Below are 25,264 nucleotides of genomic sequence, written 5' to 3'. Positions count from 1 at the left end.
CCATACAAATTATACTTGGTGGTTATTTATCGCCCTCCAGGACAACTTGGGAACTTTGTGAACGAGTTGGACATTCTACTGTCTGCTATTCCAATGGATGCATGCCCATTATTAATCCTTGGCGATTTTAATATTCATTTGGATAACTCGTCTGCAATTGACTTCCTGTCCTTACTCTCCTCATTTAATATCACACGTGTCCACAGTCCTCCTACTCACAAGGCTGGTAAAGATCTTGATTTAATTCTGGTACGTAACTGTAATACAGACAACGTTTTGGTTAATCCATTACATGTATCGGATCATCACTTTATCAGATTCTCTGTGCGTCTCCTGGATAACCCAGCAGCTCCTCCTCCGATAATTTCGTTCCGGCGTAATCTCAGAAGCCTCTCAAGTGACCATTTTGCAACATTAGTAACATCTGCTTTACCTACTCCTAGCTCATTCTTGACACTTGAGGTTAATGACGCTACAAAGACTCTCTGCTCTACACTGGCATCTTGTCTGAATGCAGCATGTCCTCTTTCCTCAAGACCTACTCGTTCTAAACCTCGCCATCCATGGCTGACGAACAGTATAGTCTCAGTACGAAAGGAACTTAGAGCTGCTGAGAGGAAATGGCGTAAATCCAAAGATGGAAATGATCTTAGTAACTACCAGTCTTTGCTGTCATCCTTTTCATCCACTGTTACACTTGCAAAAAAGGCATTCTATCAAAGCAAGATTGAGAGCGCCACTGACAGTAGACAACTTTTTTCTACTTTCAAATCTCTCCTCAATCCTCCACCACCACCATCAACTACTTCACTGTCAGCAAATGACTTTGCAACATTTTTCACTGAAAAAGTTGCTAAAATAAGTGCTCAGTTTGATGCTCCTATAAGGAGGGCTTTGCCTTGTGTTAGTACGACCCCATCATTTGACTCTTTCTCTCCTCTTGATGAGGAAGCAGTCTCTCAATTGCTTCAGCGATGTCGTCCAACAACATGCCCATTAGATCCTGTCCCGTCCACTCTTCTACAGTCTATCTCACCCGCTGTTCTACCAGCAGTCACACATGTATTTAATGCTTCTCTCAGTTCTGGAATAGTTCCTTATTCTTTTAAACAGGCTAGGGTTACACCTCTGCTAAAGAAAAGTACACTTAATCCAACTGAGGTGAAGAACTACAGACCTGTCTCCCTTCTTCCTTTCTTGTCAAAGGTTTTGGAGAAAGTGGTCTTCAAGCAAGTTTGTGACTTTCTTCATCAGAATAATCTACTAGACCCTATGCAGTCTGGTTTCAAGAGTGGTCATTCTACTGAAACTGCTCTTCTGTCTGTGACTGAAGCATTGAGAGTAGCTAAGTCCTCTGCTCAGTCATCAGTATTAATTCTACTAGATTTATCTGCAGCCTTTGATACTGTTAACCATGACATTCTCCTATCTATACTATCTGAACTGGGAATTTCTGGAAAAGCTCTTGACTGGTTTGAATCTTACCTTAAAGCGCGTTCTTTCAACGTGTCTTGGCAGGGACAGGTATCTAAGTCTCATGCCCTCACCACAGGTGTGCCTCAGGGATCAGTATTAGGACCCTTGCTTTTCTCTATTTACACCACTTCCTTAGGTGATACCATTCGCTCCCATGGATTTGACTATCACTGTTATGCAGACGACACTCAACTTTACCTGTCTTTCCCACCTGATGACTCTAGTGTTTCCCACCGGATTTCTGCATGCCTTAAGGATATTTCAGCCTGGATGAAAGATCGGCACCTTCAGCTTAATCTCTCAAAAACAGAGTTTTTGGTGTTTCCAGCTAAAACAGCTATTCCCCAACAGATTAACATCCAGCTTGACTCAACTTCACTGACCCCAACTAGATCGGCACGAAACTTGGGCGTTGTAATTGATGACCGACTTAACTTCTCTGAGCATATAGGGTCATTCCGTGTCAAATCACCCAGTGGCTGGCAGGTCACCCTCTCCCAAAAAATCTGAAAAAAAACACAGGTGTTTGTAGACCAAACCTATGCATAAATCTTAAATAGTATATCTGTATCACTAATGGTTCCAAAACTACAGCCCTTTGAAGTTTCAAGTCATTTTAAGCATCGTGGTGAACAATCCTTTTTGTTCAACTTCCAACATTATTGGCTCTTTTGGTATTTCACACACATTAGTGAAACTATGTGAATAGAAGTACATTTTCCTGTTGAATTAAACAATCCAATCAAATCAGGTGTATCTTGTGTAATTTCCCCTCTGCAAAGCTCTGAAAATGGCTATAAATTCATTATGTGAAAAAACATCACCACCTTTGAGGGCTTGTCATTCAAAAAGTATGTGACACAAATTCATCAGATTTTTTTCCCACTCATGTATGGATTATTAGGTCATGTCCATGCATTAACTTTGGTTGTTAACATTATCATATTGTCAGAGCATTGTTATTAAATTGGGCTTGATTTTCAAAAAGCCCGTTTTCATCTTCTCATTTCACCAAGTGGACAGTTAACAGGATTTTTTTAAATTTTACCATATATCATTCTGTATGTGAGGATCATCTGCCCAAAATTTGGGCTTGTTGCTGAGTTTCTTCATTGAGATAAGATTTTTTACAAATATTGTCTATAAATCCACTGAATTTGTACTTTATCTGCAGTACCACTTGTCTCACCACATGTGGTGCTCTTTTAATACAATGGAAGTCAATGGAAGAGTAAGAGAGTCACTTGTTTGCTGCATATATCCAATCTAAACACACAGTTTATGGTTCATATGGTTCAAGTAAAAAGGGGTTTCTAAAATTCAGTGCATTGTCAGATGCAGAAAAATCAATACTTAAGATTTATCATCTTTTTACAAATGCCTCTTGGATCCACGAGTCCTCAAACCTTGTTATGAATACTTGTGATGGAAACACACATGGTCATCTTCATCAAGTGAAATACCTTGATGAACTGAATTTTAGAAACCCATTGTTTGATTGTTTGTTAAAGCACTGATCTCCATCTTGATGCTCTTTGTCTATGTATCACAGAGGACTGCATCCCAAGCATGACGATGAATATAGACTTTGCCTAACCAGCTGGCTAGAAATTATTAAAGTGCTCACATATGCACTGATAGGTTGAAGCTGGTGTAGAAAACTCATTACAAAGATGGTAATTATGCTAAATCCTCTTGCTGCATGTATGATGACCAGTCAGTCTTATGTGTGTATAATTTACTTGATCAGTTTATTTTCTCTAAATAAGATTTATGTATGAGTAGTATGTTGTTCATATTGCAATAATTATTTGGACCAATTCAACTATGAACCATAAACTGTGTGTTTAGATTGGATATGTGCAGCAAACAAGTGACTCTCTTACTCTTCCATTGACTTCCATTGTATTAAAAGAGCACCACATGTGGTGCAAAGTGGTACTGCAGATCCAGTACAAATTCAGTGGATTTATAGACAATATTTAAAAAAAATCTTATCTCAATGAAGAAACTCAGCAACAAGCCCAAATTTTGGGCAGATGATCCTCACATACAGAATGATATATGGTAAAATTAAAAAAAATCCTGTTAACTGTCCACGTGGTGAAATGAGAAGATGAAACAGGCTTTTTGAAAATCAAGCCCAATTTAAAAAAAATGCTCTGAAAATATGAAAATGATAACAACCAAAGTTAATGCATGGACAGGACCTTATAATACATATATGTGTAGGAAAAAAATCTGATGAATTTGTGTCACATACTTTTTGAATGAGAAGCCCTCAAAGGTGATGATGTCTTTTCACATTATGAATTTATAGCCATTTTCAGAGCTTTGCAGAGGGGAAAGTATACAAGATACGTCTGATCCGATTGGATATTTTAATTCAACAGGAAAATGTACTTCTATTCACATAGTTTCACTAATGTGTGTGAAATACCAAAAGAGCCAATAATGCTGGAAGTTGACCAAAAAGGATTGTTCACCACAATGCTTAAAATGACTTGAAGTTTCAAAGGGCTGTAGTTTTGCAACGATTAGTTATACAGATATACTATTTAAGATCTATGCATGGATTTGGTCTACAAACACCTGTGATTTTTTTCTGATTTTTTCGGAGAGGGTCACCTGCCAAATTGCGCTGAAATTGGGTGATTTCACACGGAATGACCCTATAGCTTCTATTGCAAAATCATGCCGGTTTATGCTTTACAACATTAGGAAGATCAGACCTTATCTGACACAAGATTCCACACAACTTCTTGTTCAGACCATGGTCATCTCTAAGCTGGACTATTGTAATTCACTATTAGCTGGCTTACCCGCTTGTGTAACAAGATCATTACAGCTGATTCAAAATGCTGGAGCACGCCTGGTCTTCAATCAGCCAAAGAGGACACATGTAACTCCTCTCCTAGTTACTCTCCATTGGCTCCCTATAGTAGCCAGAATTAAATTTAAATCTCTCACTTTGGCCTATAGGACACTAACTAGATCTGCTCCTAGTTATTTTAATTCAATAATCAAGCCTTACATGCCCAACCGCCCACTGCGGTCTTCTGGTGAGCGTATGTTGTGTCGACCAGTCATAAAAACTGGGTCTAATTCCAGACTCTTTTCTTCAGTGGTTCCATGTTGGTGGAATGAACTGCCCAGTGCTCTCCGTTCCTGTGGTAGTTTTGGGTCGTTTAAGAGGGGTCTAAAGACATTCCTATTCAACATATACTTAGTTGTTTAAGCGCTTATGTGTTATGGTTTATATAATGTTGTTTTTATTTTAATTGGGCTGTTAATTAATTTGACATTATTGTTTATTATTGATATTCTCCTTAATGTAGTCTTAGCATGTTATTGTTTTTATATTATTGATTGAATTGACATTATTGTTTTATTATTGCCTTTCCCCTTTTTTACATTGCTTTTTTTATTAGGCTATTGATTGAATTGATATTATTGTGTACTACAACTATTCTCCTTACTATATTTGACCTAGATTTTAATCTGTTCCCTGTTCATTTTTAAATATTATTATGTTGTTTTGTATTTATATGTCGCTTTGGACAAAGGCGTCTGCTAAATCCATAACCATAACCATAACCATAACCAAATACAAACAAAAACATGATGCCAGACGGAGCGGCGTGTCTCGCCAGCGTCCCCGTAACCTAGCAACTGATTAAGACGTCGTTGACTCCAATATTACATTAATGTCAGTTTGCAGTGTCCCAAGTATTACAAATGATTATAAACTTGGCCATTTCAAATGAATACTGTTATAATATAACCTACCGAAGATACGGTTAGCTTGCTGGTTAGTTTACCAACCATCAGAGTACAGCTAGCGACCTTGCAACTGTTAAGCTAACTTCACCAATATTTCCTAGTAACAGGTAAAACACGTTGGTATGAAAATATATACCTGTGATGTGGCATTACTTGTATATTTGTAGTTTTCATTCTAGCTTTCACAAGTAGCAGGAACAAATGACTTTACCTTTTACTATTCCATGCTGAACTTCAATGGTGTCCGTCTTCAAGGCATTATTTTCAAAATCTCAACTGAAGGACGTTTTTCAGATGTTTAAAATATTTGAGGAAAAGGTATGGAGTCAAAATAGGGTCATTAATATTGAGAGGTTGTATAAAGATGTTCACATGTGTAATAAAGTTTTGCAGCTGTGCAAAAGGAGTTCTGAATGTGCAAAGACATTTCGTACCTGTAGAAATATTTTGTACATGTGTGAAAAAATTATGTACCTGTAGAAATATTACCTACTTGTGTGAAAGAAATGTGTATCTGTAGAAATGTTTTGTACATATGTGGGGGGAAAATGCGGATTTGTAAAAATATTTTGTACACGCGTGGAAAAAATATGTACCTGCACAAATACTTTGTACGTGTGTGAATCTCCTACGCGATGCTTTCCTGCGCAACACTGAAAGTACGAGTGTGAAACTGAGATACAATGCTTACGGACTTTTGACATGGTTGATGCTAGAATGGATCAGCCGGACGGACAGGGGGCGGTCGTTGACCCTAATTTTACGGCCTTTCTGAAGAGCCAATCAACACATTGCTTATTGCCAACCAATCAGCGTTCCCCACCGACCACCCAGATTTTGCCGCTAACCCACAGATCTAGATTAGTTTTTAAAACGGGTGGTAACAGCAAGGGCAGATAGGTCGTAACATTACTGTAAATGAACACCCATAAGTATTTCTGGACTAAAATATTGCAAAGCGATTTGGTTACTTTATTTGTCATGCTTTTATCAGTTGTAACATAGTCAAAACGTTAAGAATATCATACCAGAACATGAAATAATAACTGTATGATAGCTGCCATAGCACATTTCTTTACACACTAGACATTGAGACAAAATGCCAGACGGAGCGGCGTAGTCGCCAGCGTTCCCGTGACATCAAGACAAACAAACAAATTTACAAAAGACGCACAGAAATTGTGCAACTTCCCATAATTCTTTTAGGGAACATTTTCTCTGAATTTTTTCACATTTTTTTCTCGCAAATGTAGTTGATTTATTTGGGGGAAAACATAATAATCATTTGTTTAAGGCCACTGCTTCAAGAAATTAAGTCATACATGATTTTATTTGTGTAATTTCCATGGCACCAAGATTCATTTTTAACAGTGTGGTAGCTTTTTTTTGTAGGCGAACTTCATTGGTCTATTGAGAAGGTCTGCGTGCTAACCAGGCTAGCAGATTGTAAATCACACATTCTACTGTCTGTCTGTTTATGTGTGTGTGTGTGTGTGTATGTGACCATTTTTTTAGGTATGTTAAAGGAGTCTTGCAATATTACTACAAATCTGACGAGGATGTGCAGAAAGACACAGAACTGCAGAAATGGATCAGTGGGATTTTCACCAATGGATTCCTGGGAAGGAAACAAACAGGTGTGTGCAGCAATAATATCCTTGGTCAGTGGCGTAACTATAGTAGGTGCAGCAAGTGCAGTCGCACCAGGGCCCGTGACCTCCCGGGGCCCGTCGCTACCCCCGCAATGCATTTGCTGGAAAATTCTATACAGGTCCTTTCTGACTACCGGCGTGCCTTTGACCAGGTCAAGGCTACAGCGCAGACGCTGGCAAATAAATGGGGGGTTCAGAGTAGGCTACATTTGAAAATGTTAGAGCACGGAGAGTGAAGCGTCACTTTGACGAACTATCGGAAGATGAGCGCTTGACCGATGCAGAGAGATACTTCAAAGTGCAGGTATTTAATGCAACTCTGGACATCATAATCAGTCAGCTCTCCCAAAGATTTGCAAGTATGCGGGAAACTTGTCATGTGTTTGAGTCTTTATGTCCTATGACCCTTCAACTCGCAGGTGATGATGAACTGCTTGAAAAGGCAAGACGTTTGTCAGACCATTATAGCAGGGACATTGCACCGACATTCCCAACACAACTCCTCTCATTCAGGTCTTGCTATATAGCAGAGATTTCACAAAGTCATCTATTTTTCAACTTGCCAAAATGCTGGGAAAGTGTGTACTGCTCTCATGTTGTTTCTGACATTGGCTGTGACTGTGGCAACAGCTGAGCGATCTTTTCCCAAACTCAAACTTATTAAGGAGCAGCATGGGGCAGGAGAGGCTCAGTGGGTTAGCTATCCTGTCCATTGAAAATACGAGAGCCAGAGCATTAAATATTGGGAACATCGTTAACGATTTTGCACAACGAAAGGCTCGTAAGATGGCCTTCTTCTAGTTCACGCATATTGGGGATTGTATGCATATGAATGATTTTATGTGGTTTCTGCACGGTTAAATAAGTTAGGCTACATTAAGTTTTGTTTCTGCGCAGTGTGAGTTTATAAGCAAGCAATCTATGCTTGCAGTTTCAGCAGAGGGTTGAAGAGGTGCATTGAGAGCATTGAGTGTTCCCATAATTCAATGCGAGTTGATGTTAATGCAGTAATATTAGATTACCCTGGCCTGCAGGCTGTTAATAAAATTATTTTTAATGTTTTCACATGTAATGGATCCTATGTAGTCGTGTGTTACTACTACTAAACTACTTCGGTGCCTCAGGCCCTTTGTGTAACAGGTGTGATCTTGCGTTGTGTAGTAATCATCCCCTTCACCTCAATTATGTCATTTACAACAACACATGTATAAAACAGATCATTAGGAGCTACAGCTTGTATGTTTTGATAGATTATATTCACACCGGGCCCTGCAGAGGCACATGCACTTGAATACAAAGACTCCACATCATCAGTTATTTACGGGGACTATATTCGGCCCATCACTTGTCCCCTCCCTGCGTGGGCCATCTAGTTTCCCTGCGGGTTGGTTGGGCCCCGCTGTGTGAGCCCCGCTGTCTGGGGAACAGGTTCTTGGGCTGAGGCTCGTGGGCACGTCATGCGTGTGTGGCCAGGAGCATGACAGAGGTAGCACAAATGATCATTTCGACAGTGTTGCACTGTACTGTGGTCAGCCCCTCCACATATCGCACATGGCAGAGATGGATTCAACCTCCTTCGAAACCGTTGCTGTGGACGAGATCCATTGGTCTCCACCGTTTGTTGTGGCCTCTGTTCTAGTACACGCTCAAGCAAAGCAATGACTTGCGCAAAAGGTTCAGCTGGATTGTGAGAGGACGCTGCCACTGGCGCAGGTCTAGGCGCAGCTGCTGCAACAGGATTGTCTTTTGGCAAAGCCACTGGAGAAGACACTCCCTGCTTTAGAGAAACCGTCACTGGTGGGCATGTAGAATGTTTGGCTTTGCTTTCTCTCTGATGTTCCTCCAGCCTTTCATGCACTTCCCCAGCAGTCCAATTAAGCAGGGGTTTGCACTTGAAAATCAGACACAGTCCGGGGTCCGGGCAGTGTCGAATAAACATAGCAATCACCTCCCGAGCGGGATCTTCTAGCTTCTTACCCTGTCTCCTAATGCAGTCCTCTGCTACATCAATTGCCCTATTCAGTCTAATCCAATAGTCAAATGGCTTTTCACCAGTCAGTGGGAGAGTTGTGTAAAAGTCTGCTAATGGCATGTCAGAGTAAACCATGTCACTGAAATGTTGCTTCAAAATATCAAAAATGGGGCCTGGGCCCTGGCTTAAGTCAATCCTAGAGTCACTACGCAATCCCACTCTGACAACATCTCGCGCCCGTCCCATAAGCTTACTCACTTCATCAGACTGCTCTTGAGTGTTAAAACCTTTCCTACGCATGTAAACCAGCATTAGCTCCTCCCACTCCTACACTGTACACTTCTCAGAGCCATCCCCCCAAAAAAATCCTGGCGATTTCACATCGGATTTCAGCACCAAACCCATGCCTGAAATGTCACCAGCCCTACTGTTATTCTGGGGACCAGCAGTGTCACCCACCACTTTGGTTGCTCCTAGACACAACGCAATGCTTTCACCAATAGAATGTCCCACCCGCTCAACAATATCTGCCAGTAACTCAATTGACACCTCCTTGTTCACTGAAGGTGAAACTGTCTCAGAACCAACAGCATGGGGTGTATATTCATTAGTGGTGCGTGCCTGTTGTGACGTGGAGCTTTGCATTGGAGTAGAGGTAAGAGGCTGGATTGCAGTGGCCATATCTGCTAGTCCAGGAGAAGTAAACATAAATGCCCCCCTGCCCCTACCAATACTACCCAGCCCAGTAAAACTATCCATTATGAATTACGTGTGTAATCAGTGTATGCAGGGAGGAAAAAAAAATCAACAAAAAAAAAAAATCAAATATACAATACTCCAAATATACCTTATTTACCCCAAGAGAACACAGAAAATAAGATGTATGCCACTGTCAAGCATAGAATGAATGTAAGCTCATTATATCAAAACAATTGCATTCAGGAAGACGGGGGTATTGCAACAGCAAAAGTATATCGTCAGGTCAGAAAATAGCACACAATTACATAATTTGTAGTACACCGCTGCCACCGTGTGGCCAAAACAGGAACTATAATAACGATATTTAGTAAAGGAGGAATATAATTGAGAACGTTCTAAATAAACCACAGCTCTCAGTTAGCGGTTGAAACCAGCACTCAAAACTATGAAGTGGCTATTATATCTGATAATTAACTATGCACAATTTAGTCGTGTAGCTTAGAACGCATGTTTGCAGACTCAGGAATGTTTGACTAGCCTAGCTATCAGTACCACATGGAAACAGCCCCGGTGATTCTTGTCAGCTTGAGCAACGTCGGTAGTCCTTCTCGTCGACGTCCAGCATGCACAAGTAGACCGTCACGGCACCAGTGTAACAGGTGTGATCTTGCGTTGTGTAGTTAAGCATCATACACGAGGATTCCCAGTCAAGTATTTTTATTCTTGTAATAGACAAAATAATGCAATCATTCAACGGTCTTGAATAATGATTGGCAATGCTGCAGCTCTTGCGCAGGCAAGATAAACTGGGCTTAACAATAACAAAGATATGTACCTGGTAATAGACAAAATAATGCAATCATTCAACGGTCTTGAATAATGATTGGCAATGCTGCAGCTAGAAATATAGAAACACTTATGTTAGCATATACAGTACATCTTACATAGTAGTTAGCTAACCTAGCCTACTATGCAGCCTACATGTCATTATCAAAACAAATACAATGAATGTGTAAATCTCTGATCACACAAAAGTCTATCAGTATCCCTAGGTACATATACATTGATATAAGAACATTTTTGAAACCAAGACAACCATTATTATTAAAATAATCTACAGTGTGCATGTACTCGTGACCTACCTCTTGCGCAGGCAAGATAAACTGGGAAGAGCAAAAAGCGCGTCATTCCCATTATAAGAACAAGCTTGGTCACTTAAAGTGACAGAACACATACATTTCTGGTGCAATGGCAAGTGGAAGCATTATTAACCATGTTACATTTGCATTAAACAATTGAAGTCACCCTTAATGTGTATTGCATGTATCAGAGTTAATTCATCCTGGGCCAAAGAATGTCGGTATGGGGCCCGTGTAGCGTCCTCGCACCTGGGCCCACCATTGACTTGTTACGCCACTGTCCTTGGTAGGTGGTGTGTGGAATTCTAGGCTTTGAGGTGTCTTGATTGCAGTTGCACGGCACAATTGCGTTGACTTGCTTTAGTTAAAACAGCACAACGTGGTATTACAAGACAGCCAGGCTGATACTAGCTTAACAGGATATGTGGGCAAAACAGAGCATGGCATTATGAAACAATTATTTTCAAATATCTGTAGATATTTGTAGGTCTTTTTTTTTTCTGAGGAATTGTAAAGTGAGCTTGCTCAGGTGCAGTTCACCAATGGGAGCAGGTAGTGGAATAGGGTGCAATGAACTTGGCTTGGTCCAAGGATTCCAACAGTAGGCTACCCAATTTTTCAACAGGACATATGGGTCAATACAGGTCTGGCCGCACATTTCAGAGTTGGAACGGTGTCAATATCACAAAAGCTCTAGGAGCAGGAGCTATTTTTTTTTTTTGCAAATGCCATAGAGCCCCTCATTTGGAAAATACAGCTTCATAAGGAATTGAAGGAAGGAATGAACAAACTGCTTTTTAGCATGGATCATGCCTGGATCAAGCCAGAAACACTTTACTGTGTCCTGATGTTCCACAGATGTGAACACATCATCAACCTAGCAGATTTGTAATTCACATGTCTGTTTTTCTTCCCCTTAGGAATACCTGAGTCTTTTCAGACAGTGAAAGATCTCATCAAGTTTGTTACCATGGTGATTTTCACTGCATCAGTCCAACATGCTGCTGTCAACAATGGACAGGTAATTTCTTATAAAGGTCTGTGAATCACTTTGGTTCAGATTATAAAATGAGTACTTTTTTTCCAACTGGCCATTGGCCATCCGGTAAGAGATGCAATGTCAATTCCCAAAAGGTGGTTGTTTATTTCACACACACGCACGCACACACACACACACACACACACCTTCTAGCTGCAGTGTGTATCCCTAGCAATAAGTAGATGCAGCATATTGGGTACTGAAATATTCACAGGAATCCATAGAAATTGACTATACATGTCGTTTTATCCAATATTAGTTGTGCAGATGTATAGTCCATCTTGACCAACAAAGAAAATTAAAAAATAAAGACTTTTGTGTAATTATTCCATATTTTGTCAGCACTATCAGAACCTCTGACATACAATCCAAATAGTCTACAAAAAAACCTCAGAGTGTTACTTTTCATTTGAGACCAGGATTATGCTTCTACACCAAGAGGTTGCCACACAGTAAGGCTTTTATTGTCAGTATACATTTTGGGTAACCAAAAGTCCTATGGGGAGTTTCCATAGGGCATTTTACAAAATGCATGAGCATACTGTACTTTGGCAAATAATGGTCTAAAGTACTAATTTGTCATTCTATATTGATCTACTTTTGCACACAACTTTACAGGACCTGGTGCTAGGGCTCAGTTGTGTTTCTAAAGTCCTATCAAGTGACCTAGAAGACTGAAATGTGGTCAGTCCAGAGATTCTTGTTATTTGGGGGGGGTCACAAAAAAGGCCCTTTCTTAAAGAGTGAAATAGTACAACATAGAACATTATTGTGTGGTGGCCCTCCACTGGTTAGTCAATGTATGGGACACACTGACATGTTATGCCTTAGTCCACAAGCTGTGCATGTGAAACCCACGGATGCATACGCAGGACCCTATTGACAGAGGATAGGTTGCCCTGTTCATGTTCCCAAGGTCTCTGTGTGGCCTGCGCCGAGCGTGCACAGCATTGACAGCATTCTGAACAGTTATTGTTTCTATAAATAGACATTATACCAACCTCCACAACATCCACAATCTGTAGAGTAGAGGCCACAATGGAAAACCCCTTCTTTAAGATAATGATGTACTGTAATTCTTTTTGAATCAGACTCATATGACACATTTTGTCACCGTGCCCCCCACCCCCATTTTGACATTGATGAATTGGTGAAAAGGGACCGGTTTCACAAAGCTATTTTAGACTGGTCTGTAGTGTTACAGTGCAGAGGCCAGTCTTATTTGATGTATGACACAGTTATTTTACCTTGTATCTAAATTCCCCCAGTTTGACTATGGTGGCTGGATGCCCAACCTTCCCACTGCCCTCAGAAAGCCCCCTCCGAAGGTGAAAGGCCAGACCACGGAGAAGACCATCCTGGAGACCTTACCTGATAAGGGCACAACCGTGAATGGAATGGCAGTCCTGAAACTGCTAAGCACAAAGTCAACAGACCACGTGAGTATGTGCATCTCCACATGGCACATGTTTTAAGACTGCCATTTGTTATAAAACAAAATGTGGAAAAAAATACAGTAATATAACACAAAATCTAAATGGCTTTCATGTGCCATTATTATTGTTATTGTTATTATTATTATTGATTTACTACAACCTTAAGAGGTACCATGCCGAAGGTCTACATAAGAAAAACCCAGGTTTTAGGGTTGTTTCACCCATGTAACTATAAATAATGTGTATTCTTTCAAACAAGGGCAAAGAAAATATCCAAAATAAACATTTAAGTATTTATTTAATTTCACTTTGGCTATTTGAGTCTGTTGTTTTCATTGACAATACACATATTTATCACACTCTCTCTGCAGTACCCTCTTGGAAGTTTCCCAGAAGATCTCTTTGATGAGGATGGTCCTCGCAATCACATTGAGGATTTTCAGAAGCAGCTGAAGAAGTTGTCGGGTGAAATTGAGGGGCGTAACAAGACACTGAAGCTTCCCTACACCTTTCTGAACCCCAAAAATGTGGACAACAGTGTGGCCATTTGAGAGGATACAATAATCCTTTTTTTTAATACAGTTGAGCCCAAAATTATTCATACCCCCCGCAAATATTGATTAAATGTTGATTTTCTCTTCACCAATATGGTTATTCTGATTAAAAATTATACTGCCACATATCAAAAGGTTGTAAGACAAACTGCTAGAAACGTGGAATCAGGGTTCTTCATGGAAATGTTTTAAATAATCAATGGAAACAACTAGGCCTACACATTGCAATAGCCTGTGGATTTGTTGTTTTGCGTTACATAGTCTAATTACAGTGCATGTAAAGCAATGCACTGTATTGTAATCTGTTGGCTTCTTTTTATTATTATTACAGTGTGTAGGATGGGGCTGAAAAAGTGAACAGTGGAAAGTCTAATAGTTTGCAAAAAACAATCATGTATAATAATCATGTAATATCATATATAATATCAAAATCATGTTAATCATGTAAGTGCTTAAATCCAGCTTGCTCCAAAACAAATAAAAATGTGCGAATGCTGCAATAATAGATAACCTGAGGGGGAAAAAATCAGACTTAGTTTTTTTGCTTAGACTTAAAGAATGTTTGCTTAACACCTAAGGTGTTTTGCTTAGATTTAAAAGGTTTTGTTTTAGAATCAAAGTGTGTTATGTTTAAATGAAATGTGTTTTGAAGTGTAAGAAAAAGGCATACTAGCAGTAAACAACTGTAGGCCAGTAAGGGGTCAATGAGAAACCAACGGACAACGAACCAATTCGCTCATGGCAGGATGCGATAAGATCGAGCTACCTGTAGAGCGTTCAGCCCACTTGAAAAAGTATAAAAAGAGAACGGCCCCTTTTGAATTCGGAGTTCGCAGAGACGTAGGCTTGAAATCGTTATTTTTATTTGTTGTAATTAATAAAGTCAAAGCCCTAACTTTTGGTTAGGAGTTTTGTTAAAAAGACCGTCCAGAGTTCTTTTCGTGTTTCATTGCCTCTCCTGTGTCATTGAGAAGATCGAACTCCTTGCAGAGGCATCAGCCTACAGAGGTGACCTGCACAGAGCTGGTAAGTTGTCTGCTTGAGGGCTTACTTTCTAAGATACTGTTTATGGGCAAAACAAACTGCGCACATGCACTGGTACATACAGAAGTAGCAATCTCAGATGTGTTCCACATGTGTTAGGAAGGAAAGTCCGATGCACCAGAGCAGACAAAAAACGCAACCAGACTCTGTTAGCAGATGTATTTGCTGTGAAACAGTTTAGGGTCCTTTTAAAGGGGTGGTTCAGGATTTTGGACATAAGACCTCATTTCCAAGTAAGCAAGTGTGATATTTATCAGTGGAGACCGTTTTCAACACGTTTCATCCAGTCCTTCTAATTGCAGAGTTCGCAGGTGCTAGGCTAGCGCAAGTCAACGGTATGTGCTAGCCTGGCACTAAAAACAGTCTTACCCACTCCACAGTACACCCGAGGCAAATAAATTATAACGCCAGACTATCGATGTAAATGTCTGTATTGATACTGTTATTTCTAACGTTATTCTATCCTTGCATTTCAACGATTGCATTACATTTTGAGGGACTAGTTTCTTACCACGACGGAATTATACTTGCTCCGGTTAGTAGTACTGCGCCGAAAAGTAAACAGTAAACGTAGCCTTGGTAATATCAGTCCGCTGCTGAGATGCAAAATGACTACTACCAACTTCAGGGACCAAAGTATAACTATTGCAACGCGATGCGAGGGTAGTTGTATTTCTTACATTCTATCAACACAGACATTTACATCGATTGTCTGGAATTTGCCTCGGGTGTACTTTGAAGTGGGTAAGACTGTCTTTAGTGGCAGGCTAGCACATACCGTTGACTTGCCCTAGCCTAGCACCTGCGAACTCTGCAATTACAAGGACTGGATGAAACGTGTTGGAAACGGTCTCCACTGATGAATATCTCACTTGCTTACTTGAGGTCTTATGTCCAAAATCCTGAACCACCCCTTTAAGGTCCATTTAAACTTCATAAAAGGGAGGATACGGAAATCTGTTGACGGACACAAATGTGTTTAGAAACTTTATATTTGGCTCTCCCTGTGGCCAGGATAACTAACTTCCTCTTAAAACCTGATGGCAGACAAACTTCTGTAACCAGGACCTTTTGACCCCTCTTTAAAACCTGGTCTCATTGCACGGAAGTTACTCTGTCAACGTTTTTGCAGACCTTCCCATACGTACCGTGGTAAAGTTGGTTTTATATTGGACGTTGGATATTCGACACATTCGAAAAATCGATTTAGCACTGACTACGAGGGTCAAATTTGTGTCAAACCAACTTTAATCTGTTTAAACAAGGCCTGCCTATATTACACAAAGCTTCTTTTGTCCAAAAACCCATGTTTTGATTTTATGAATGTTTTAGGCTGATAAAAGATTTCAATCTATTATGCGGCTTCACCTTTTGACTTACCCATACTAAAACACATCTCCTGAACTCGGCTTACTGCCCTTTCTAGTACACAAAGCTTCTTTTTCCCTAAAACCTACTCTTTGATTTTATACAATTTGTAATGTTAAATGTTTCAAATCTATTATGCGCTTGCCCTTTTGACCTACCCATGTCAAAACACATCTGGTGAACTCGGATTACTGCTCTATATAGTACACAAAGCTTCTTTTTCCCAAAATTCCATTCTTTGATTTTATAAATATTTTTTAATGTAAAAAAAATGCTTTAAATGCTTTAAATCTAATATGCGGCTTGACCTTTTGACCTAACCATGTCAAAACACATCTGTTGCACTCAGCTAACTGCCCTTCATAGTGCACAACGCTTCTTTTTTTCCAGAAACTCACTCTTTGATTTTATATTAATTTTTTACAATTCAAAAATGCTATAAATCTATTATGCGGCTTGACCTTTTGACCTACCCATGTCAAAACACATCTGTTGCACTCAGCTAACTGGCCTTCATAGTACACAAAGCTTATTTTTTCCAAAAACTCACTCTTTGATTTTATATTAATTTTTTACTTTATAAAAATGCTATAAATCTATTATGCGAATCGACCTTTTGACCTACCCATGTCAAAACACATCTGCTGCACTCAGCTAACTGCCCTACATAATACACAAAGCTTATTTTGTCCAAAAACTTACTCTTTGATTTTATATTAATTTTTTACTATTCAAAAATGCTATAAATCTATTATGCGGCTTGACCTTTTGACCTACCCATGTTAAAACACATCTGTTGCACTCGGCTAACTGTCCTACATAGTACACAAAGCTTATTTTTTCCAAAAACTCACTCTTTGATTTTATATTATTTTTTTACTATTCAAAAATGCTATGAATCTATTATGCGGCTTGACCTTTTGACCTACCCATGTCAAAACATATCTGTTGCACTCAGCTAACTGGCCTTCATAGTACACAAAGCTTATTTTTTCCAAAAACTCACTCTTTGATTTTATATACATTTTTTACTTTATAAAAATGCTATAAATCTATTATGCGAATCGACCTTTTGACCAACCCATGTCAAAACACATCTGCTGCACTCAGCTAACTGCCCTACATAATACACAAAGCTTTTTTTGTCCAAGAACTTACTCTTTGATTTTATATAAATTTTTTACTATTCAAAAATGCTATAAATCTATTATGCGGCTTGACCTTTTGACCTACCCATGTCAAAACACATCTGCTGCACTCGGCTAACTGCCCTACATAGTACACAAAGCTTCTTTTTTCCAAAAATGCACTCTTTGATTTTATATAATTTTTTTATTATTAAAAAATGCTATAAATCTATTATGTGCCTTCACCTTTTGACCTACCCATGTCAAAACACATCTGTTGCACTCGGCTAACTGCCCTACATAGTACACAAAGCTTCTTTTTTTCAAAAACGCACTCTTTGATTTTATATAAATTTTTTACTATTCAAAAATGCTATGAATCTATTATGCGGCTTCCCCTTTCGACCTACCCATGTCAAAACACATCTGCTGCACTCAGCTAACTGCCCTACATAATACACAAAGCTTCTTTTTTCCAGAAACTCACTCTTTGATTTTATATTAATTTTTTACTATTCAAAAATGCTATAAATCTATTATGCGGCTTGACCTTTTGACCTACCCATGTCAAAACACATCTGTTGCACTCAGCTAACTGGCCTTCATAGTACACAAAGCTTATTTTTCCCAAAAACTCACTCTTTGATTTTATATAAATTTTTTACTTTATAAAAATGCTATAAATCTATTATGCGAATCGACCTTTTGACCTACCCATGTCAAAACACATCTGCTGCACTCAGCTAACTGTCCTACATAGTACACAAAGCTTCTTTTTTCCAAAAACTCACTCTTTGATTTTATATACATTTTTTACTATTCAAAAATGCAAAAAAACAAGCTACCTCTTTGTAGGTAGACATACATCATTTATATTTATTAAGTTAACTATATTTTGTTTTCCATCCAAAGTTCCATTTGGCTGTGTAAATCAACTGGATTTTTTTATATTTTCAATAAATGTATAATATAGATTTATAGCATTTTTTGATAATAAAACATCGGTAACACTTTATAATAACTACACACAATTCATCATTTATTAAGCCTTTGTTACTTATTAGTTAATGGTTTGTTCATCATTAGTAATTTCTAATTTATCATCAGTAAAGCATTTGTTCACACAGTTATAAATAGTTTGTTCATAGTAAATAAGCCTATATCTAAAATATGTTTATACATTATTGTTAATACTTAATAAATGATGCAATAATATGTTTTTGATTAAGTAATATTTCAATTATTTAACAGTTGTAACATACACATGCACTAATGATTAGTTAGGGTGAGGATACATATTTTATAAACCACTTCCTAATACTATAATTCATAATTAACTCAGGAGTTACAAGTGGTTAGTTAATGATATTTTGTGAGCTCATCTAAAGTGAGGACTTTTTATGCCTTGCAACACATTTACAAATGAGTTGTAAAGATTACATTCACATTCATTCATTTAGCAGACAAGCGACGTAAACATGTCAATTAAATTGAAGGCCATTGACATAACAATGTAAATTTATAAATTTATAATTGTGCGTACAAATACTTTGTTTATGAGAATCAACATAGGAACAATGCTTTACAAATGATGAACAAAGCATTTTGTAATAGTTTGCAACTGGTTTATAATAAGAAAATGATTTCATTATAAGTGGTTGTTTCATTACTTATTAAGTATAAATCATGTACTTACAAACATATTTTTGGATAGGCTTATTTACTATGAACAAACCATTTATAATTGTGTGAACAAATGCTTTACTGATGATAAATTATGTATGAACAAGAAACTACTAATGATGAACAAACCATTAACTAATAAGTAACAAAGGCTTAATAAATGATGAATTGTGTGTAGTTATTATAAAGTGTTACCAAAACATCTATAAAATCAAAGAGTGGGCTTTGGAAAAAATAAGCTTTGTGTACTATGTAGGGCAGTTAGCTGAGTGCAGCAGATGTGTTTTGACATGGGTAGGTCAAAAAGTGAAGGCGCATAATAGATTTATAGCATTTTTGAATAGTAAAATATTAATATAAAATCAAAGAGTGAGTTTTTGGAAAAAATAAGTTTTGTGTACTATGTAGGGCAGTTAGCTGAGTGTAGCAGATGTGTTTTGACATGGGTAGGTCAAAAGGTGAAGGCGCATAATAGATTTATAGCATTTTTAATAGTAAAAAAATAATATAAAATCAAAGAAAGAGTTTTTGAAAAAAATAGGCTTTGTGTACTATGAAGGCCAGTTAGCTGAATGCAACAGATGTGTTTTGACATGGGTAAGTCGAAAGGGGAAGCCGCATAATAGATTTATAGCATTTTTGAATAGTAAAAAAATAATATAAAATCAAAGAGTGCGTTTTTGAAAAAAATAAGCTTTGTGTACTATGTAGGGCAGTTAGCCGAGTGCAGCAGATGTGTTTTGACATGGGTAGGTCAAAAGGTGAAGGCGCATAATAGATTTATAGCATTTTTTAATAGTAAAAAAATAATATAAAATCAAAGAAAGAGTTTTTGAAAAAAAAAAACTTTGTGTATTATGTAGGGCAGTTAGCTGAGTGCGGCAGATGTGTTTTGACATGGGTAGGTCAAAAGGTCAGGTCGCATAATAGATTTATAGCATTTTTGAATAGTAAAAAATTTATATAAAATCAAAGAGTGCGTTTTTGAAAAAAAGAAGCTTTGTGTACTATGTAGGGCAGTTAGCCGAGTGCAGCAGATGTGTTTTGATATGGGTAAGTCGAAAGGGGAAGGCACATAATAGATTTATAGCATTTTTGAATAGTAAAAAATGTATATAAAATCAAAGAGTGCGTTTTTGAAAAAAAGAAGCTTTGTGTACTATGTAGGCAAGTTAGCTGAGTGCAACAGATGTGTTTTGACATGGGTAAGTCGAAAGGTCAAGCTGCAAAATAGATTTATAGCATTTTTGAATAGTAAAAAAATTATATAAAATCAAAGAGTGCGTTTTTGAAAAAAAGAAGCTTTGTGTACTGTGTAGGGCAGTTAGCCGAGTGCAACAGATGTGTTTTTACATGGTTAGGTCAAAAGGTCAAGCCGCATAATAGATTTAAAGCATTTAAAGCATTTTTTTACATTAAAAAATATTTATAAAATCAAAGAATGGATTTTTGGGAAAAAGAAGCTTTGTGTACTATATAGAGCAGTAATCCGAGTTCACCAGATGTGTTTTGACATGGGTAGGTCAAAAGGGCAAGCCGCATAATAGATTTGAAACATTTAACATTAAAAATTTTATAAAATCAAAGAGAAGGTTTTAGGGAAAAAGAAGCTTTGTGTACTAGAAAGGGTAGTAAGCCGAGTTCAGGAGATGTGTTTTAGTATGGGTAAGTCAAAAGGTGAAGCCGCATAATAGATTGAAATCTTTTATCAGCCTAAAAAATTCATAAAATCAAAACATGGGTTTTTGGACAAAAGAAGCTTTGTGTAATATAGGCAGGCCTTGTTTAAACACATTAAAGTTGGTTTGACACAAATTTGACCCTCGTAGTCAGTGCTAAATAGATTTTTCGAATGTGTCGAATATCCAACGTCCAATATAAAACCAACTTTACCACGGTCCCATACCTGAACCAGTCCACGTTTTGAGGGGGAAATCTCCTCTAGGGGCGCTAAAGAGAGACTTGTTTGCAATTCATCAAAATAGGCCTAAATTAATCATAGAAAAAGCTTTTATCGCTGGTTGCGGTAAGTAAGTAAGAATGATTTAATAGTCAATGTGGAACAGGGTGGGAGTGTGCCTTTTTCTGTGATATTACCCAAAGCAAATAATGCACAATTGCTTGTTTAATTTTTTCATCATCCACAACCGCGATTGGTGTGAATCCGCTTAGCCATCCGGCGGTTTGCCTGCGCTGAAAACTGTGGTTTCAGGCGATTGTTTTTGTTCTACAAAAGTGTATTTTGCAGTAGCGTGCATGCTGCTGTTACAATCATTGACCGGTGACCATACATTTTCGACGAGGCTGAAGTTAGCACCACTTTCGTTTCCGCGGGGGAAGACCACTTTCAGATCGCGGGGGAGTTAAGTTTCCGTTCCACCTTAAATAATGCAATTTTCTACCTCGTCCACAAGGGGCCAGTGTTGACCGCAAATCCGCGATAACACAGGCATGTGCCTGTTGCAGATGAACAGGCATTGTTCACAGACGTTCAAAAGCCTGTATATCTTTTTTCTGTTGACTCCACTGCCGAATGTTTTGAGAAATGTTGCCTTTTGTGTTCTATGCCTTTTGGGTTATGTAGAGGGTGGCAGATTATGTCGTTTTTTCTTTATTTTCTGTGCTGGATCTTTTGATACATGTTGTGTTATGTTTTTTTCTATTAAATAATTTTGTTCATTTTACACTGGGGGGGGGGTATGTAGAGTTGGTAGCAGATTTTGAAGTTTTTCTACAGTAAATGTATTCCCTACGGCCTACATGTCATTTTGCATCGGACTTTTCAACACATTCTGACACTACACTCCCTCCTCTTTCCAATGACACCCCACTTGTGAAATTCTATGGTTGAAAATTGCAGAATTTCAACACTTGAACAGGGACAGATAGCCCATAAAGTATTTTGCAAGGGGTCTTTCACCACTTTCTGAAACTACACTTCCTCCCCTTTCCAATGACACCCCACTTGTGAAATTCTATGGTGGAAAATGGGATATTTAGCCCCTCTGAAAATATATGTATTTGTGAAATTGCAGATTTTCAGCACTAGAACCGCGACAGATAGCCCATGAAGGATTTTGCAAGGGATGTTTCACCACATTCTGAAACTACACCTCCTCCCCTTTCCAATGCCACCCCACTTGTGAAATTCTATGGTGGAAAATGGGATATTTAGCCCCTCTGAAAATATAATATGTATTTGTGAAATTGCAGAATTTCAACACTTGAACAGGGACAGGTATCCCATGAAGGATTTTGCAAGGGATATTTCACCACATTCTATAACTACACTTCCTCCCCTTTCCAATGACACCCCACTTGTGAAATTCTATGGTTGAAAATGCCCTTTTTTGCCCCTCTGAAAATACAGTATATATTTTGTGAAATTGCAGAATTTCAACACTTGAACAGGGACAGGTATCCCATGAAGGATTTTGCAAGGGATCTTTCACCACATTCTATAACTACACTTCCTCCTCTTTCCAATGACACCCCACTTGTGAAATTCTATGGTTGAAAATGCCCTTTTTTGCCCCTCTGAAAATACAGTATATATTTTGTGAAATTGCAGAATTTCAACACTTGAACAGGGACAGATATCCCATGAAGGATTTTGCAAGGGATCTTTCACCACAAATTCTATGGTGGAAAATGCCCTTTTTTGCCCTTTGAATATATAGTATGTATTTGTGAAATTTATGAATTTCAGCACTTGAACAGCCATACTCATCTCAGGAAGGATTTTGCAAGGGATGTTTCACCACATTCTGAAACTACACCCTCTCCTCTTTCCAATGACACCCCCTATATGAAATTCTATCGTTAAGAATGGCCCTTGAAAATAAAATGTATTTGAGAAATTTATTATTTTCAGCACTAGATTTGGTCTAGACTTCCCATTTGTCATGGGAAATTTATTTTGGCCTATTTTTCTGATTATACATTTTCAGCACTACATTTGGTCCCTATCACTTAAAAGTCATTTGCCACATTTCTGTCATTTTTGGGGCCATTAGTGTTTCTACCTTGTCTTATTGGGGGGCAAGCATTGAAGCTGCGTAGGGACCCTATAGGGCTAGTAGGATTTGTTACACTGTTAAAAATGCTGGGTTGGAAACAACCCAAATTGGGTTATTCCTAGCCCAGGTACCTGGGTCACTATTGGACCGACCTCGGGTTGGGTTAAAATAACATAATCCATTGGGTTGGTGACTTTAACTCTAAATTGGGTTACTTTTATCAAACCAACTATGGGTCATTCTTACTAACATGATGGGTCAAAATAACCCAGAAAAATGGATATGACCTACCAGCCCATTACTGGTTCATATTTACCTCTCTGTTGGGTTATATATTTTACCCACTATTGGGTGTTCTGTTTTTTTGCTTATGGATTTCCAAAAACATATTTCTTTACTTTATTTTACTTATGTACATCAAGGTGAAATAGGGCTGAAAAAATCAGCTGAAATAGACATAGGAGAATACATTATATTCATTTTGATATTTTTTATTGATTGCCACAAATGGGCTACAGTACAAAAGTAAAAAACACTGTTTCATTTCATTCAAACACTGTTTCACTGTTTCATTTCATTTTGAACAACAATTTTACTAAAATCTAAAAAACATTTTACAAAAAACAAAAAAATATACAAAAAAAACAATTAACTAGCAATGCTCATAATACAGTAGTGTAGTGACAACAGTAGAGAGAACTTGTCCAAAATACCTGTGCATCCTGCAGGAGCTGATCTGGAAAATCTTTGACCTGTGGAAAACAGAAAAAATATAGGTGTTAACAAAAATACAATGGATGAAATGTGTCCGAAACAGGCAGCCAGCTACTCTAGTGACTACTCTCTCTCAGCCTCTAGCCTACCATAACACAGAGTAAAAAGTATAGACACATGAAACACATCATACACTAAAATATGTCTTACTTTGAGGGATCCTGTGTGGAAGGTCTGGACGGGATAGATGGGACACTTGAAACACAAAGATTAAAAAGGTTAAAACAAAGATTAATGATTCTTTTAGGTAATCAGTGTCAGATCATATCGGATTCAGTCAGAATGACGTATGAATGAGGGCAGCCTTTTTGCACTCTGCACAGCCTAGCCTACGAGAGAGAGAGAGAGATTAGAGAGCGAGAGAGAGAGAGAGACTTTTCTTCCTACCCAAATTAAAACCGAAACAGGCAGCCAGCTACTCTAGTGACTACCAAGTGGAATCTCTATCAGCCTAGTAGTAGAAACATTGTCTTTAATATAAAGATACCTGCTAGCTAGCCACCATGCTCTCGGGTCAAACTAACTTGACTGTATGTAGTTTTAGACTAAGACAGCTAGTTTGATTGCAGGAGAACAGACTAGACTGTACAGGTCATGTAACCGAAATGAGCCTTTAATTGCTTACAAAGTTGCTTTACAGACTCTGTTCTGTGTCTGCGTGTTAATTAACTTACATTCAGGAGAGCTCATCACTGGGTGTCTCTTGTTGCCAATCATCTTGTGCCACTAGGAAATACAGAAAAAGGGCCCGTTACACAAATAACAGCATCACCCAGGTCCAACTAACAGAGCTAAACGAGTGACCCCACACCTGTGGTTCTCAAACTTTTTCTGTAATTTTTGTCATTCTCCATTTTGAATAGGACTGTGCTGTGTATTTTGTGTGTGTGCCTGTGTCAGTGTGTTCTCCATCTGCATGCTAAATAGTTTACGTTCAGGAGAACCCAGCACTTCATATTTGGCTTACTTCTGCCAATTAACAGTTGTCACTATGAAATGATAACATACATTACATGTAAAATATCTTACTATCGTTAGTCTTCTGGAAGAGGGTGGTGTGGAGGCCGCTGTAACAGTCCTTCGTTATTATCCGGTGTCACTAGAAAATAAAGAAAGACTAAATTATCGGAGTGAACAGTACGTCAAGTTTATCACAATTAGATAAACTAACGTCAGTGGGCTGAGTAATTGCCACACATGCAACTCATCTTAACCCAGGTCAATATAAGAGGCTAACATTCACATACAGTATGTTAACAATAGGCTATTTACCAGGCCCTGTTTTGTTACAAGTATGTCTAGGTGAGCCATGGGTTAGAAAATGTTGAGAACTCCTGGTTTAGGCTAAATAATTGTGATTTCAATTTTGACCTAAATTATGGTTATTATTCCATTATTGAGCAGCACAGCAACGAAAACGGCAACAGCACAGCTGAGCTGTACAATACATCCATTAAAAAACAATTGCTGTTGGGAGTAACTGTACATGGCTATGAAAC

At 38.2% G+C, this 25,264-nt stretch overlaps 1 protein-coding gene and 1 long non-coding RNA gene across 4 annotated transcripts in view; one reads left to right on the top strand and one right to left on the bottom strand.

The window, feature by feature from the left end:
* LOC143131548 (arachidonate 12-lipoxygenase, 12R-type-like) overlaps positions 1 to 14,674 on the top strand; it is a 54,812-nt gene extending 40,138 nt beyond the window's left edge. For all 3 annotated transcript variants that reach the window (XM_076291204.1, XM_076291197.1, XM_076291190.1), the window contains 4 exons: positions 6,775 to 6,896; positions 11,642 to 11,742; positions 13,029 to 13,199; positions 13,568 to 14,674. In XM_076291204.1, the coding sequence (XP_076147319.1) occupies positions 6,775 to 6,896; positions 11,642 to 11,742; positions 13,029 to 13,199; positions 13,568 to 13,747 (574 nt within the window). In that variant the 3' untranslated portion in view covers positions 13,748 to 14,674. The remainder of the gene's footprint in view (positions 1 to 6,774; positions 6,897 to 11,641; positions 11,743 to 13,028; positions 13,200 to 13,567) is intronic.
* An 8,987-nt stretch (positions 14,675 to 23,661) lies between these two features.
* LOC143106721 (uncharacterized) lies at positions 23,662 to 24,491 on the bottom strand. The gene is made up of 3 exons (XR_012983729.1): positions 24,440 to 24,491; positions 23,916 to 23,960; positions 23,662 to 23,743 (listed from the first exon to the last, which is right to left on the bottom strand). It is a non-coding gene; the product is annotated as an uncharacterized LOC143106721 (long non-coding RNA).
* Positions 24,492 to 25,264: the final 773 nt, after the last annotated feature.

This window comes from Alosa pseudoharengus, unplaced genomic scaffold (assembly GCF_046254945.1).
Source record: "Alosa pseudoharengus isolate Yale_2024_CS ecotype anadromous, Long Island Sound unplaced genomic scaffold, YU_APseudo_1.1 YU_APseudo_1.1_scf_1, whole genome shotgun sequence".
Taxonomy (NCBI): Eukaryota; Metazoa; Chordata; class Actinopteri; order Clupeiformes; family Clupeidae; genus Alosa; species Alosa pseudoharengus.
This window is presented reverse-complemented; position numbering and strand designations above follow the sequence as displayed.